This window comes from Sarcophilus harrisii, chromosome 2 (genome assembly GCF_902635505.1).
Source record: "Sarcophilus harrisii chromosome 2, mSarHar1.11, whole genome shotgun sequence".
Lineage (NCBI taxonomy): Eukaryota > Metazoa > Chordata > Mammalia > Dasyuromorphia > Dasyuridae > Sarcophilus > Sarcophilus harrisii.
The window spans coordinates 555,914,726-555,931,640 of record NC_045427.1 but is presented as its reverse complement, the minus strand read 5'-3'; the positions used below and the strand labels follow the sequence as shown (position 1 = coordinate 555,931,640).

The 16,915-nt window shown below is 37.7% G+C and overlaps 1 protein-coding gene across 3 annotated transcripts in view; it reads left to right on the top strand.

The window, feature by feature from the left end:
• The window catches only part of SLC28A1 (solute carrier family 28 member 1), a 62,062-nt gene extending 53,671 nt beyond the window's left edge, over positions 1 to 8,391 (top strand). For 2 of the 3 annotated variants that reach the window (XM_031955689.1, XM_023496498.2), the window contains exons 13-18: positions 911 to 1,079; positions 2,538 to 2,735; positions 6,219 to 6,300; positions 7,446 to 7,544; positions 7,786 to 7,897; positions 8,277 to 8,388. In XM_031955689.1, coding sequence (XP_031811549.1) covers positions 911 to 1,079; positions 2,538 to 2,735; positions 6,219 to 6,300; positions 7,446 to 7,544; positions 7,786 to 7,897; positions 8,277 to 8,388 — 772 coding nt within the window. Of the gene's footprint in view, positions 1 to 910; positions 1,080 to 2,537; positions 2,736 to 6,218; positions 6,301 to 7,445; positions 7,545 to 7,785; positions 7,898 to 8,276 lie in introns of all 3 variants that reach the window. The other variant, XM_023496495.2, reaches the window with a different exon arrangement.
• The last annotated feature ends 8,524 nt before the right edge of the window (positions 8,392 to 16,915 follow it).

Genomic DNA, 16,915 nt, shown 5'->3' with positions numbered 1-16,915 from the left:
TCAATTTCTTAGTCTTATTCCCAGGATCCCAATGATCTTTATTGAGAGTCAATGGAAAGGGCTCATAGCTTCAGATCATAGGAAATGCATTTGGATCCTGGCTTGGTAACTGAGTATCTACCTGTGTGACTTTGGGCAAATCACTTCCTGTGCCTCAGGTGAAAGGGTTGAGCCAGATAACCTTTTAAAGTCCCTTCCAGGTTAATTCTATGGTCTTGAAGTCCTGTAATGGTGATCATAATGCTAGCTGACATTCATGAAGCTCTAAGGTGTTTATAAAGACTCTCATGATCTTATCTGAGTCTCACAATGACTATAAGATAGTTGGTACAGCTATTATTATTATTCATATTTCACATAAGCATTTAAAGATTAAATGATCTAGACATGAGTCACATATTTAGTAAGTGGTCAAGCCAGGATTTGAACTCACATCTCTTGTACTACAGATCTACTGTTCTGCAGTTATTTCTTACTCATGAGTCTGTGTTTTTGTACTCTATGGGCTCCAGATTATTCCACTGTAAATTGCAGAGATTGGATTTGGTAGATTCTAAAGTCCCTCTCTCAGTTCTAATATTCTATGATACATACTCTCAAAATGTCCATTCTTATTTTTGCTCCATTTCCATTCTCTTCTTTCTTATCTTACCTCTGTACCACATTACTTCTGGTACTGGGGGACATCTTAGCCTTCCTCTCTCCAATCTTCTCTACCCTATTTTTCTTTCTGAAGCTTTAAGACAGACAGGGTTCATAATTCTTGTTCCCACTACTATTGCATCCTCATTACCTCCTAAATAAAGCTCTTTCTGACCCTCAGATTTGAATTATAGTTTGAGTTCATGGGTAGAAGTCTCTGCTGTCCTTAGAGACTGATTATTAATGATAATTCTCCACATAAACTCAGGGAGGCTCAGAACCTTTTGGAAGCTGCCACTACTGGAGCCGCCATCTCTGTGGGGGTCATTGCAAACATTGCTGCCAACCTGATTGCCTTTTTGGCTGTGTTAGCCTTCATCAATGCTGCTCTCTCCTGGCTGGGAGAGATGGTGGACATCCAAGAACTCAGTTTCCAGGTAATGACATACTTAACCATCAAGGGGAAGGGTCAGTTTTCCCAGCATGTGTCTAAGAGTTGATGAAAACCAAGTAATGGCTCCCAAGTCCCTGCCAAGACCTGATTGCAATGCTAAAGACCTCAGTCTGGGTAGCGTCAGTGGGAGGATTTGGGGGCAGGAAAAGTGTCTTTGTGTAACCATAGATAAAGTGCTTACTCCTCTGATCTTATTATCCTGTAAATTAAATGGCAATCATAATATGTGGAAGAGGGATTTAAATTTATTTTATTTGACTCTAAAGAGAAGAACTAAGGATAGTGGTTGGATTTAGGCAAAGAGGCCAATTTAGACTTTATGTAAAGAAAATCTTACATCAAGTAGGTCGCATAGGTGGCAAAATGGATAAATTGCTAGGTCTACAGTCAGGAAGATCCGAGTTCAAATTCAGCTTGAACTTGGCTCTTTTCAGCAATGGGGGAATTCAGGACAATTCCAACAGATGTTATGGAGAGAACCATCTGTATCCAGAGAGACGACTATGGGGACTGAATGTGGATCACAACATAGTATTTTCACCTTTGTTGTTAGTTTTCTTGCTTGGTTTTTTTTTTTTTTCCCATTTTTCCCTCTTTTGATCTGACTTTTCTTGCATGGCATGATAATTATGGAAATATATTTAGAAGAATTGCACATGTTTAACCTATATTGGATTATGTGCTGTCTAAGAGAGGGGGGAAGTGCGGAGGGAGGGAGAAAAAAATTGAAACATGGGGTTTTGCAAGGATGAATTTTGAAAACTATCTTTGCATGTATTTTGAGAAATAGAAAACTATTATTTTTTTTTTAAAAAGCAAGTTTAATCTGAGACACTTACTAGTTATGTGACCTGTCAAATCATTTTTCCTCTGTTTTCCTAAGTTTCCTCCTCTGAAAATGGGTTTCGCAAGGTTGTTGTGAGGAGCAAATGAGACAGTATTAGTAAAGTGTTTAGCAACATGTCTGGCATATAGTAAGTACTATATAAATATAATAATGATTATTAATATCATTATTAACAATAATTGGCACTATCTAAAAGTAGAGTAGTTTGATACAAGGGTTGGTGGATTTCCCCCTCATTGGAGATCTCAAGCTGAAGCTGAGTGATCATTTTTTGGGACAGATGCAATAAAGATTCTTTTTCAGGTATGGATTGAACTAGATAAATCCTGAGATCCCATACAACTTCGAAATTCTGTGACTTATACTACCTCTTGTTTGAAGAAGTCAATTTATAAGCCCTAGAGTGGTACACAAATGGGAGTTGTGATTATCTAGTTCTCAGGGTCTATGAAAGCCAATGAGCCCTAACAGAGCCTGGAACGTGGTCCTATTCCTATTTCTTAGGATAGCTCACTTCTTGAGGGAGGAACAGGTAGAGTGGGTAGACTCTTAGCCTTTGCCATTAACCCATCATTTTATGGACCTGCTTTTTAGCTCATTTGCTCCTACATCTTGCGTCCGGTGGCATTCATGCTGGGAGTGGAGTGGGCAGATTGTCCCCTGGTAGCTGAAATGCTGGGCATCAAGCTATTTCTGAATGAATTTGTGGCCTACCAGGAGCTGTCCAAATATAAGAACAAACGGCTAGAAGGAGTTGAAGAGTGGATTGGGGGCAAGAAACAGTGGATTTCGGTAAGTGACACAGATTGGTTGTGACAATAGTACTTGGGCAGTGAGATAGGATGGCAAGTCAAAGGACTGGGAATAAGAGCAATTGAGTTCTAGATATGACTGCTACTAACTCATTGGGTGATCCAAAGTATAATGCCTTTCTTCTATCAGCCTCAGTTTACTTATTTGTAAAATAGGGATAATAATACATCTGTCTTACAGGATTGTTCTAAGGATCAAATGAGAAGTTTGAGGTGCTATGCAATTATAGCTATTATGGTTATTAATTCATGCAAAAGTATTTTACAAATTAGAAAATGTCATGTGTTATGATTTTCATATTATTATTATTTTCTGCATTATTATTGTGGCACTACTTACTTGTCTTTGTCTAGCTATGGTTCTGCACAATTGGGACTGTTTCTGCCTGGGGAATTTAACTAGTGTTTGGAAGGTCTCAGTTCTCCTCTTTCATTTCCAACCTTAAGTGAGGTTCCAGATCCCTCTGATTCTCTGGTTCTATGTCACTACTGGGATCCCTCAGGTTCCTAGTTAGGAGGTCATCTTCATAACCTCAAGGTTAGGCTTCTACAGGGAAACATTGCCACTCTTTCTACTCTGAAATACATTTGCTTTCTGAATTGGCCCCTGTACTCACTACTGGGCTGTTCTCAATGGGTCCTAACTGCAGCCTTGGCAAAGAGGCAAGGTATGTATTTTTATGTTCTTCTGCCTCTGAAGGTCCAGATCCTAGATTATATGAAGTAAAGATCTCAAGTAGGAAGGGAGCAAAAGCCTCACTTAACTCATCTGAATTTCCTTTTTCTTTATGCCCTAGCTCTACAAATACCAGGCCAGGTCCAAGCTACAAAACCCCTTATAATTGGTCTTGATTTTTCTGGGTCTTTTTAGTAAATAAGGAATAGAAACATTTCTTCCCTTAACTTAGCTGAGACAAACTTAGAATCTTCCAAAAGAAAGGCTTCCTCCCCTTCTATTTTGACAAATGATTTGTTTCTAAATTATCTAAATTTCCTCCTGTATCTCTTCCTTTCCCCTTCCCAGAAAGTCATTCTAATAACGAAGAATTTAAAAAATAAAAAAGGAAAAGAAAATTTTAAAACCCAGCAAAATCTATCAACACATTGAAAAACTGGTTCTATATACATGTATGGATAATGTATAATTTACATATGCACATGTATGTATATGTAGAACATTTGTGGATCCTCTCCCCCTGACTTTTGCAAAGGAGTGGGAGGTAAGGAGAGATGTCTCAAAAGAGAGGTTTTACTGAGCAAGGAAAGGGAGAAAAAAGAAAATCAAAAGCCCAGGAAACATAGATTTCTGACCTTAAGTTAAATCCAGATACATGAATCAATTTAGAGAATCACAAACTGGAAGAGAGTTTAGAGGTCACCAAGTCTAACTCCCTAATTTTACAGATGAGGAAGCTGAGTCTCAGGGGAGTGTAATCTTGGACTTTACTGAGATTCCATTGACATGGCTAAGGAGAAGAGTAGGATCTCAGTCCCTGGGCCTATAGCTCCTAAGTCTGCCACATTCTACCAGCCCATGCTGCTCTTCATCCAACGCTGGTTCCTTTTCCTTTCTCCCTCTTTATTTAATTAAGGAGAAGAGGGATTGTCTACAAAGTTGCCAGGATATAATGACATGAGTGACCTAAAAAGACCAGATATGGTGGGGACTGCAAAGAAGGAGAAAAAACTTGAGTGGGTTTGGGGAAGGGTGCCTGAGACAGTTGAGGATGCTAATACTTTTCTGCCTGAGACTTTGGCTCACTCTTATATTGCTCAGTCAGATTTTGGCTGGGAATTCATCCCTCCCTTCCCACAAATAAAACAACCAACTAACCCAAGAATATGTTTGACTCTGCCCTAATTGACTTCCAGGAGCAAATTATTCAATTTTCAATTTTCAGTGTAAGCATTTATATCTCAGAAACTGCCTCAAATCAAGGCTTGATTTGTTGTTTGTTGATTATCCACATTTGGCTCACACACTCTGGAAAGCAACTCAAACCAGATTAAAATGTAACTGAGAAATATTTAACAAAACAGTGAAAAAAATACATGAAAACACAGGTAATATTAATACATTACTTTCCTAAGTTAATATGCAGCCTCCAGAGATCCTTACATATGGTTTAGAAGCATCCTTTTCTATTTGAATTTGACATCATTAATCTAGAATAATTTAAGAAAGTTTTAATAATGCAGATTAAACTTAAAAGTGTGTGTGTGCATATATTTGTCCCCACTACTTAGACATTTACCAACATACTCCTGACCTCCACCAACAGGGTGTAAATTTGGAGGCTAGTTGTGTAGTATATTCATCAAAGAATAGATGCAGCCTTTGTTTTCAAGGAATTTATCATCAAATAGAGTACATTACTAGACAGGTAAGTGGCAGAGTGGAAAGAGCACCATACCTGGAGTTAGGAAGACCACTCCCTGACACTTACTAGCTCTGTGACCCCAGGCAAATCATTTGTTAGTAGTTATATAACTACTTGCTACTTTACCCTATTTGTCTCAGTTTCCTCATCTGTAAAATGAATTGGAAAAGGAAACGATAAACTGCTCTAGTATCTTTGCCAAGAAAATCCCAAATGAAGACACAGAGATAGACATGACTGAAATGACTGAACAGCGAAGTATATAACGAGACTGATAGATAACAGAAATATATCATTGTAAAATTACAAAATGTGTTAAGAGGAAAGACTCAGCCAACTGCCAGTGGTTAAACATTTATTGTTATGTAGAACTGACAAAGACCTAATTCTCGTTATAAGCTACATAATAACTTAATAATTATCTACTCTAATGATAATAATAACAATAATTCTTTCAATTATATGACATTTTATGGTTGCAAAATGTTTTCATAGGCACTATTTCATTTGATCTCCATAATAATCCTGTAAGGAAGATGGTTCAAATATTTTTAAACTTTGATATCAGGGTGGTAAAATGACCAAGCCACAAGGTTAGTAAGTAGCAGGATCAGGATTTAGAGGCAGGTCTTGTGAAATGGGCTAGCTGAGTTCATTTAGGAAGACTTTCAAGGAAGCTAGTGATGTGGCAGAGCAAAAAAAAAAAAAAAAAAAAAAAAAAAAAGGGAATTGGTTCATTTAGATGATACAACTTTGTCTAAAAGATGGGAAACTGAAGATGGAAGTAAAGGACAAGGGTATTTTAAGAGACATGTTCTAGGGTGTGGGACTAGTTGTTGAAGAACTTTGAAGGTCACAGTGAGAAGTCTACTAGCAGTAACTTTGTCTGCTATTCCAAGATGGTGGGCAGACACAGGAAAACAGCACTTACAGAGTCTTAGAGGACCATGGCTGAAGCTCCTTGGGACTGTGACCCATGGTACTCCAAGGAGTAGGAGAGAAGCCAGAGTCAAGATAGTGAGATACAGTAGGGTGAGATTACCTCTAGGGTTTTTCCATCATGGGTTTCATTTGTTTTTCAGATCAGAGCAGAAATTATCACAACATTTGCTCTCTGTGGATTTGCCAATTTCAGCTCTATTGGTATCATGCTTGGAGGTCTAAGTGAGTCCCTCTACTATAAATCATCTTTTAAAAGCACATCAGCACATGAATCAGGCACAGAAGGCTTGGGTGCCATTCCCAGCTTTGTCCTAACCAGCTTTGCATCCTTCAGCCTGTTCCTTAATCTTTCTATGTCACAGTTTCCAAGTCTGTAAAGTGAGATTACACTGGATGATCTCTAGGGTCCTTTCCAGTTCTGACACTATGAATCTTAGTTTCTGAGATTCCATGAATGGTACATGCAACTGAAGTTTGGGATTGACTCCCAAGGGGGCTGGTATCTTGACTCTCCAGGCTGAAACCACGGAGGGGCAGGAATGGCACTGTAGTTTATGTTTGGGGCCATAAGATGCCAAGTTCTCCATATCTAGTTTGGGGGAGGCTGTGTTTTCCAGCACAATACTTGTTTTTTGATAAGGATAGGAGGGTAGACCAGGAAGGAATCAAGATGAGTGGGCTTTGTATGAACTTTGTATGGGATGGCATTGTTACACATCAGCTGGAATGGAATATAATGACTGAAAGGATCTAGGGTGACAAATCCATCAATTCAAGAGAGATGAGGTACTGCTATATGGATTACTTCTTGAATGTCTTTGGAATGATTTAATTCTCTCAAATTCTCCCAGCAGTAGGGATTGGCTAGGGAAAAGGAGACAGAGGTTGACAATGGGAACTAAAGTTCCTCTTGTAGGTCTCTGAATGAGAATAGTAAGAGGTTAGGGGTAAACCTAATGGGGCCAGTTTCAATTTCAGTAAAGCCTGTGAATTGGGATTTTAGGAAAGTATATCCCTAGGAGTGTATAAATTCATTCATTAAAAAAAAAAAAAATCCAAAGGAACTATTGTATATAGAGAACTGGGGAAGATACACAATTTAGGTAAAACACAGTCTCTGCCCTAATGGAATTTATAATCTAGATTTGCTACAAGGCAAAGCTAAATCAGTGAATGAACATTGAATCACAATGTAATACTACAGGCAACATTTATTCTCTTTCAATTTTTCGGAACTGGAAACATACTTTACTTTTGGAGTATGGGGTCAATGAGTGATTGGAAGTACACACCAATCCTGGGTTATTGGGTCCCTGGGAGGGAAAGGGATTCAACTTTTGCTCCTGATCTTTTCCTGTTTTCTGTAGCCTCAATGGTTCCCCAGCGAAAGAGTGAGTTCTCCAAGATTGTTATGAGTGCTTTACTCACTGGTGCCTGTGTGTCCCTGGTCAATGCCTGTGTGGCAGGTAAGATAAAACTCTCAACGGGCTCCTGCCTTAATGGAAGTAGAATAATCTTTTTAGAATCCCTTCCTGTTCCTTGGTGGGAGGACATTGGTCAGAATATAGCCCCAAATCACCTACTCTCACCCTTGAGAGATTTGCTTAATTTGTTAGGGCAGAATGATTAAACTTTTGATTCCAAAGATCTAAGGCTCCTGGTCCCATGAGATACTTCAGCAGTTTCTTCTTCATCTCTTTCACTCAGGAATCCTTTATGTGCCCAGAGAGGCAGAAATCGACTGCTTCTCCTTCCTCAATACGAGTTTCATCAACAGCAGCTACAACACCTATGTATGCTGTAAGCAGGTCTTCCAAAGGTGAGGCTCTCTGTGGTCATTTGGGGTGGGATTTAAAGGGGGTGCCATTTAGAAGCACAGGTCTGTATGAATGATGAAAAGAAAAGATGAAAGGGACAGACACATTGATGAGCCTTGGAAAGGTATAAAGGGGTACCTGATGTGTAATCTAGTAAATTTATTCTTTCTCTTCTTTCCCTTTCCTCAGCAGTCTTTATTTGCTGAAGGATGTACAGGGAAGGGAGAGGGTGGGGCTCAGGTAAGGAGAAAACTCTTACTGTGAACCAAAGTAAGGAGGAAGGGGGCAGCCACAGTCATGCTATTTTTCAGCAAGGTATGGACTTCAACTCCTTGCCTGATGCTTTCTAAGCCTACATAACCCCCGACTTTCCTTTTTCAGCATGGAACTCAATGGCACCAGTTCCCCAGCATTCGTTGGTTCCAGGATGGAATTTGTCCCAGAGATGTTGATCAATTGCTGCAAACTTTACAACCATACTACCTGTGCATAGCATGAGTGTAAATTTTCTTTTTGGGGCTGCTCTTCCAGGGAGGAAAACTTCCTCCAACTAGATTTTTTTATTTTCTGTAGTCTCCACTTAGCCCCCACTCAGCTTCAGTGGGTTAATATTCCTTTACACACTTAAAATATCTCATGGCATAGTGCAATAAATGTTGGCCTGGGAGCTTGGAGATCAGAGTTCTAGGCCCAATTATATAATACAACTAATTGTATTTGTTGGACAACAAATCCCTTAAAATCTCTGGGCTTCAAGTTCCTCCTCTGTAAAATAAGGGACTTGAAACAATAAGGTTAGTAGAACAAGAGATAGAGAATTAAAGAAACCTAGTCTCAGAAAAAAGAATCAAACATTCCATAAATAACTCCCAAAGAAAAAATGACCGGGATCAGATGGATTTACAAATGAGTTCTGCCGAATATTCAAAGAACAATAAAATCTAACATTAAATGTAATGGGCTTGATGTGGGAAAGATTCCAATCTTTGATTCCCAACCCCCCCTAGTTAATATAAATTACTCTTTGACTCACAAATCCTGGTCCCTTTGAATTCCAATAGAAGATCGGGACCTGTCCCAGCCCCACCAGCTCAGTTGGATCTGAGCTAACTTTGGGGCTACACCCAAAAGCCCCTCGAGCTAAGTCTCTATTATAAAAGGTCCACACTGGGAACCCCTCTTTGCAGAGATTCCAAACATGGTCGCCATGTGAGGACCCTCTGTCCACTGGACCCTCTGTCCAGTGCCCTCCTTATCTTTACCTTCACCTATCTCCTACTTCTAAACTCAATAATAAACCTCTTTTATCAATCTAGCTCTCGCGCTAATAAATGCTTTTATTGGGCACTCACACTGCTACTAGACCTCATTTACCGCCGTATCCTTGCGCCGAATCCAAGGGGGTTGCAGGGGAGCTCTGTTTGACTCCCTGTACCCCAAACCTGCCACTACACCTCAACTAAATCCTAATTTCATTTAGGTACCTCAAATCTAGACCTCAACAGGCTGAGGCTTGAGTTGATGCATTGAGGTCCCAAGCACGTGAGACTAAATAGTAATTGGAATATACTCTTATTAATATACATGTTTGGGTAAAGAATGGCCCCCGCCCACTCTCTGTGCAAGTCCTGATGTGTTGTATAGGAAATGACGATTTTGGTGGGTGGAGGCAGAGAAACAGGAAGAGAGACTGAGAGATTGGCCTGGGTTCTATGCTCGTAGCTGCTGGTCATGAGGCTGCTGGTCTAGCTAGCTTCTTGACTCAGCTGCACACATTGCTATTGCCCATTCTCTTCCACCTCCGATCTTCACTGATAATAAAGATTGACGATTTTCCCCTAACCTGAATTCCTGACTCCGGCTGATTTTAAAATACGCAGTCTTCACAATTAAATAAACATTTTGTGAAAATAGAAATTGAGAGAATACTACCAAATTCCTTCTATGATACAATTATAATCTTACGATCTTGATAGCTAAACCAGGGAGAGTAAAAGCAGAAAATGAAAAGTATAGATCAACATGTTTAATGAATATTGACACAAAAAGTAAGAAAATTAATCAGTGGGACAGAGTAGGAACCTAAGATCCAAAAGCAAAGTAATATAATATTTAATAAATCCTGAAAATCCAGTTACTTGAATAAGGACTTCTAGTTCTCTTATTTGACATGAAACTATTGAGAAACTAAAAAGTACCCTGACAGAAAGTAGTTTTAGAGCAATATCGTCATATCAAACACCACAATCAGCTTCAAATGGTTATGTGACCTATATATAAAAAGCTCATATCATGGGCTAATATGAGTCCAATGGGAGAATATGCCATTCACAAATATGTATGAAAGAAATGTTTTTCATTAAAAAAGTAATAGAACAATAGGAGATAAAATGGACAATTTTGATTTCATAAAATTGAAAATCTTTTGCATAAACAAAATCCATTTATCTTAAATCAGAAGGGTAAGCTGGGAGTAGGGGGAAACACCTTTGAATAAAGATTCTTTAACAAAAATCTGACATCTGAAATATACATGGGACTGATTCAAAGATACAAGAACAAAATCCATTGATACATGGATTGAATTGAAAATGGTATTGAAAATGGTCAAAGGATATGAATAGTCAGTTCAGGGAAGAAGAAAAACAAGCTAATGTTATATAAAAAAGCTCTGAATTACTAATAATGAGAAAATGGTTAATTAAAATAACTTTGTGGTCCCATCTCATACCTATCAGATTGGCAAAGATGGCAAAAATGGGAAATGACTATTGTTATTGAGAGAATGTGCTGAGACAGCGCCTGTCTCACATACACTGCTGATGAAATGATGAATTGATACAACCACTCTGGGAAACAATATGAGATTAAACCTCCATAGTCACTAAACTGCATACCTTTTGACCCAGTAATTCTACTAATAGGCATGTACTGCAAAAGGATAAAAGAAAGAGGGAAAGAAACGATATGTACAAAAATATTAATAGGAACACTTTTTGTTGGAGCAAAGAACTAGAAAATAAGATTCCCAATCATTTGGGGAAAATCAGAATAAATTATGGTACACAAATGTAATAGAATACAACAGTACTATAAGAAATGATGAAAGGGAAAGATTTAGAGAAACCTATAAACATTTCTTTGAACTGATGCTAATGAAATGAACAGAACTGGGAGGACAATTTATATAAAGACAGTAGTGTTAAGAAAAACAACTTTTAAAAACTTTCAAACTCTGATCAATGAAAATGAACAAATGCAACTCCAAAGGAACAAGGATTAACCATGTTATCTACCTTTTGACAGAGAGGTGATGAACTAGAGATGCAGAATGAGGCATATATTTAGACATGTCCACTATAGGGAACTATTTTGTGTGACTATAATAACATTACAAAAAAAGTTTAAAAATAGTATAAATGACTTAAAAATCACAGAAGATAACAGAAGGAAGGGTTTGAAGGGAAATACCAACAACAGGACAGTTTTTGAAACTAATATGTTGAATTTAACATATACTTTAGAAATACAAAGAGGTATCTCTAAGTGGTGATAGTTATGATTTCTTAAATAATACCCTTTTTTCTGTTCTTTGTAGAAATATTCAGGGATTTTTTGGTATTCTGAAATTTGAGAATAATATAAAATTTAAAAAGGAGAAGAATTGAGTGTCAGGATTAGTAGAGAAGGTAGTCATTTCTAAGGCAAAAATTTTCATCATTTTTTCTCTTATACCTCTTGAGGCACTCTCTCTAAATGCTATTAATAATAGTATTTTAGAATTGAAGAACATGGCAGTATCCAGTGGATCAGGATTTGGATGCAGAGTTGAGTTGATTTTGAATGGAATGCATCCAAATCCTGATCCACTGGATACTGCCATGTTCTTTAATTCTAAAATACTATTATTAATAGCATTTAGAGAGAGTGCCTCAAGAGGTATAAGAGAAAAAATGATGAAAATTTTTGCCTTAGAAATGGCTACCTTCTCTACTAATCCTGACACTCAATTCTTCTCCTTTTTAAATTTTATATTATTCTCAAATTTCAGAATACCAAAGACTATTCTGTAAATGGTGGAATCTCTGAGCATATGCATTTGGATAACAGAGCACTTAAGGCTGATTACTTATTGGACAATACTCTATTAGCATTTGCTTGGAAAATGGCCCGCCCCACCATTCTGTGCAGCTTGATCTGTTCCTGTATAGAAAGATTGGGAGGAGGGATAGGAGGGTGGAGTGAGAAAGACAGAGGGACTCTTGGCTGCATTCATGTCCTCATTCCTCTCACCTCCACAAAGAATAAAGATCAAGGACTTTTGCTTATCCTGACTCCGGCTGATTCTAAAGTATCCAGGGTGCTAACACGGTCATCACACTATTCCAAATGAATGCAGAGAAAAATAAACATAATAAAAATATATACACCATTAATGTAAAGAAAAACAGCTCTAAACATCTATCTCAAGATTCAGATGGATGTAATGACCACTCTTGACTCCATGTGATTTATGATGAAACATATGCCTCATATCTCTATTGAGAGGTCTATAATACAAGATGAGGCATATATTGGTTAATATAATAATATGTCAGTCTATTTTGTTTAACTGTATTTCTTATGCAGGCAAGATATAGAAATTATGACCATGATGTAAAAAAAAATCAATAAAATAAAATAAATATTTTGAACTAAAAAATTCCTTATAATTCTAATATTCTATTTACTAAGTGCCTTCTAGAGCTACTATGTACCAAGTGGGGCCCACATATAAGCTATGCCATGACCAAAGATTTGGGATAGCTAATAAAAGGTTTGGGAAATGGATTGCTTCTCACTCTGCCCAGAGCATTGCGGAGTTTGCACACAACCATACCAATTCTTTTACCCATTATTGGGCAATACTTCCACACTTTGTTACCTCCTATGGCTGGATTTGCACAGAAACACAAAAAGCCAACATGGCTTCTTCAGAACAAGTTATTCTAGATTAACCTGATTTTTTACAAAGTTACTGGACTGATAGATCAGGAGGCAGATCAAGTATGACCACTTCTATACCTAGTTGAGAGACAGAAAGAAGAAGAAAGAAAGGAAGGAAGAATGAAGGAAGAAGAGAAGAAGAAGAGGGAACTCAGAGTGGAAGATGTCTAATTTCAGCAAAGTAGGCAGCAAGGTCCTTTGGTGAAAGGGAAGGAAGAGAAAGATATAGGAAGTCTGAAGAGAAAGTTTGGGATGGTCACTGTGCAGAGTATGATTGTTAATAAAGAAAGAAGAAAAGGATTTCTATGCAACAATGAGGGCCCAAATGAGATTAGATAACATAAACTTGTAGTGAACCTAGTTCGTAAGATTGTATGACCTTTTCTGAAAGAATTTAGTATATATAAGCAGGAATAGAGGAGGATAGGTAATCCAGGGTTAGAATCTGGCAAGGTGGAAATAGAATAAAGTGATAGTGCAAGGGACTAAAGGATTTTAAAAGTACTTAATAGTGTATGATTGAACTAATTAACTGTAAGGTCAATATTACAGAAAGGAGTTCAGAGTAGGATTGATGGATGGGAGAATAGGGAGAAGTAAAGGGATTGCAGATAACTCCTGAAGTTTCAACTATCTCCTCTAGGCCAATAATTTTCTTTTTTTTTTCTTTTTTCTTTTTTTTTTAATTTAATAGCCTTTTATTTACAGGTTATATGCATGGGTAACTTTACAGCATTAACAATTGCCAAACCTCTTGTTCCAATTTTTCACCTCTTACCCCCCACCCCCTCCCCCAGATGGCAGGATGACCAGTAGATGTTTAATATATTAAAATATAAATTAGATACACAATAAGTATACATGACCAAAACATTATTTTGCTGTACAAAAAGAATCAGATTCTGAAATATTGTACAATTAGCTTGTGAAGGAAATCAAAAATGCAGGTGGGCATAAATATAGGGATTGGGAGTTCAATGTAATGGTTTTTAGTCATCACCCAGAGTTCTTTCTCTGGGCGTAGCTGGTTCAGTTCATTACTGCTCCATTGGAAATGATTTGGTTGATCTCCTTGCTGAGGATGTAGGCCAATAATTTTCACATCTGCCTCTCACATCTGGATATCTCACTCCATCTATAGTCCTGAATTTCCAATTTCATTTTAGGTGATTCATATGAATGTTTCCATAAACACAATATGTCCAAAACCACATTTATTATCTTTCTCACAAAATTGTATCTTCTTTTTTACTTATCTCATTCTATAACATCACCTTTTCCCCATTTCTATAGGTGTAAAATCTTGGGTTTTTGAATGACTCTCCATAATGAATTTTCATCAAGTCTTTCTGATTCCTCAGCATGTTCCTTGCCTACAGAGGCTAAATTCTCTAGTCCATGCTGACCATCTCCTTCTTGGATCATCATTGTAAGGAAAGTTCATTAGATCAATTTGATGATCTCTCTGTTAAATCAGTGAGCGTATAGGAAGTGAGATTTTTTTTGGGGGGGGTGGGGATTCAGTAAAGCACTATCCCTGGAGGGAGTAGGCATTTCCATTTGAGCCTATTGAGAAGCAACAGATAACTCCTGATTTTTCAGTTACCTGATCTAACCCAAAAATGACTGATACACAGGAGGTGATCTCTGGTCAGTGAAATTGTCTTTCTGTGCTGGCTTGTAAAAGAGAGTGATCAGCTGCCATAGTCCCTTTTGTCTTTTTCATCATTTTGCCTTTTCATTCTCCCCCGTCACACCCTCATTTTCCCCAATGGGAAATAGATACAAAGCTGCAGCTTGGGAGGTCAGGGCCCAAAAGATCTAGTCATTCTTAGTTCTTGGAGAATTACTTGGACAGGAAAAATTAGCTTGGGAAAATATCTGGCTTGTTCAGCATCCTTAAAGCATTTTAGCCTTATAGGGGAGTCTAATGCACACAGTGATCCATTGAGCTAGGAGAAATGGTTTAGTACTCTATAGAATTTTCCTGGAATGTCAAATGATTACCCTAATGACAATCCCAACTTTAGTTTTTTTTTTTTTTTTTAATGGGGATCCCAAGTGCCATTGGAAGTGCCTCCTGTTTTTCTTAATTTATGGTTTCCTGTGAGGGTTTTTCATATTCTGCATCTTCTCTGGATGAAATAAAAAGCTGGCCATTATGCATTTGTTACCTTGAATTATTACTTGGAAACTGGTTTACCTGTTACCCACATATGTGGAATCCTACATATGAGCTTTATCTAGAGATTTTTCCACCCTGGAGGAGGAAATGAACCATGGAGAAAATGACTTTTTGGGGGAGACCTCTTCCAGCTTAAGCCCTCTCTGTGTAAGTCCAGAGTCTTGGGGGAAACCTGAACCCATGGGTTATATAACAATAACACCTTAATGGCTTCCCTGCTGCTTACCTTATATACTAGAGGTACATCATTCATCCCAAAATTTTGCTTCTAGACATGTCACTGAAACTACCACAGCTTAAAGAGCTGAGTAAAACCATATACAGTTTAAATAGGATAATTCATCTTTTTTTAATGTACTTCTTGTTTTTCTTTATTTTGACACCTCTTTCTGATTATGTCTTTCCATCAGAATTCAGAAACCACCTTGCTGCTATGAGTTTGTGTATGTGACAGTGGTAAGAGTGTGTGTCACAGTTTGCTTTTCTTTTTCTTACTTCCCTTACACTCAGTTTCACTTAGAAAGGAGGATGGAAACTTGAAGGCTGGTCATCATTCCCCATTTCTACTTACCTTATCGCAATGATATCTTTCATATGTATATAATGTTATAGTTTTCAACAGACTTTTACATATATTGTTGGATCTACCCAACATCTGGTGGTAGAGAAAGCAGGTATTTCTTGTCTCTTTTAAAGATGGGGAAGTGGGACACAGAAAGGTTGGTTAACTTGCCCAAAATCACATAGTTAGCAAGTAGCATAGAAAGGAGAGAATCCAATTTCTCCAGGGTTTTCTCTCTCTATCCCTATGTCCTTTCTATCTCTGTCAAATGTTAGCTTTCATTAGAGGCTGAAAAGCGAACATGTTATTGAATCAAGCATAGCAAGCCCATTAGCAAAAGGTTAGGCAGGTATGGCTATTATTGCCTTTTCTCCCATTGTTTGTCCATAGTAGTCCAGATTTTTTAAGATTTTGTAGAATCAGAAGCAGTTTATTTAGAATTGTCTTGCTCCATCTTTCAAATATTCCCCAAATGTCTGAACGTCTAATGCCTAATACTAACTGTCATTCCATTAAAGTGGAGGCCTGGGCTCATCACCTGAGGAAAATAGAATGAGAGTTAGAATAAATCTTTAGAACTTGGCTGGTCTAATCTCTTCACTTTACAGATAAACAAACTGAGGCCCAGTCTGGTTAAATGACTTGCATAGGGTTACACAGCTAGTAAGAGTATGAGATGAGATTTGAACTCAAATCTTCTTGACTCCCAGTGTTCTACCCACTGAAAGAGCTACTTCATAAAAGATAGGGTTAAGATTTGAACCCTGGACGTTCTAATTCCATATCTAATATTCTTCATTGTTGCATATATATATATATATCTATATATATATATATATATATATATCATTGTATATTAGAAACTCTGAAAACAGGAATTCCAGTGTAGCCCACAGCCCTCCAGCTTCTCCAAGAAGCATCTTTATGAAAAAAAAAAATCACCAATAATTAATATAGAGCCCTCCCAACTTGCCAACATAACATTTTGTAGTACATTTCAAATTTTTTTCAGCCTATTTGGTATTTTATAGGTATTTAAGTAACATTGATATGTAAAAACACTATACTGCAAAGAACAGTTTGTGTAGGTTGTATTATAAAGTGCCTGCTGCTACGTGGGTTGTGTTGGTCTCCTGTTCCCAGTGGGTGAGTGGTACTCAGCAGTGACAGTACAATTGGGTGGGTGGAAAGCAACATCATCTCTCTTACCTGAAGCAGCCAGGAACATTATAATATAAACAAGCAATCTGTGGGAGCTGGATGAGCAGAGAGATATGGTACTACTGG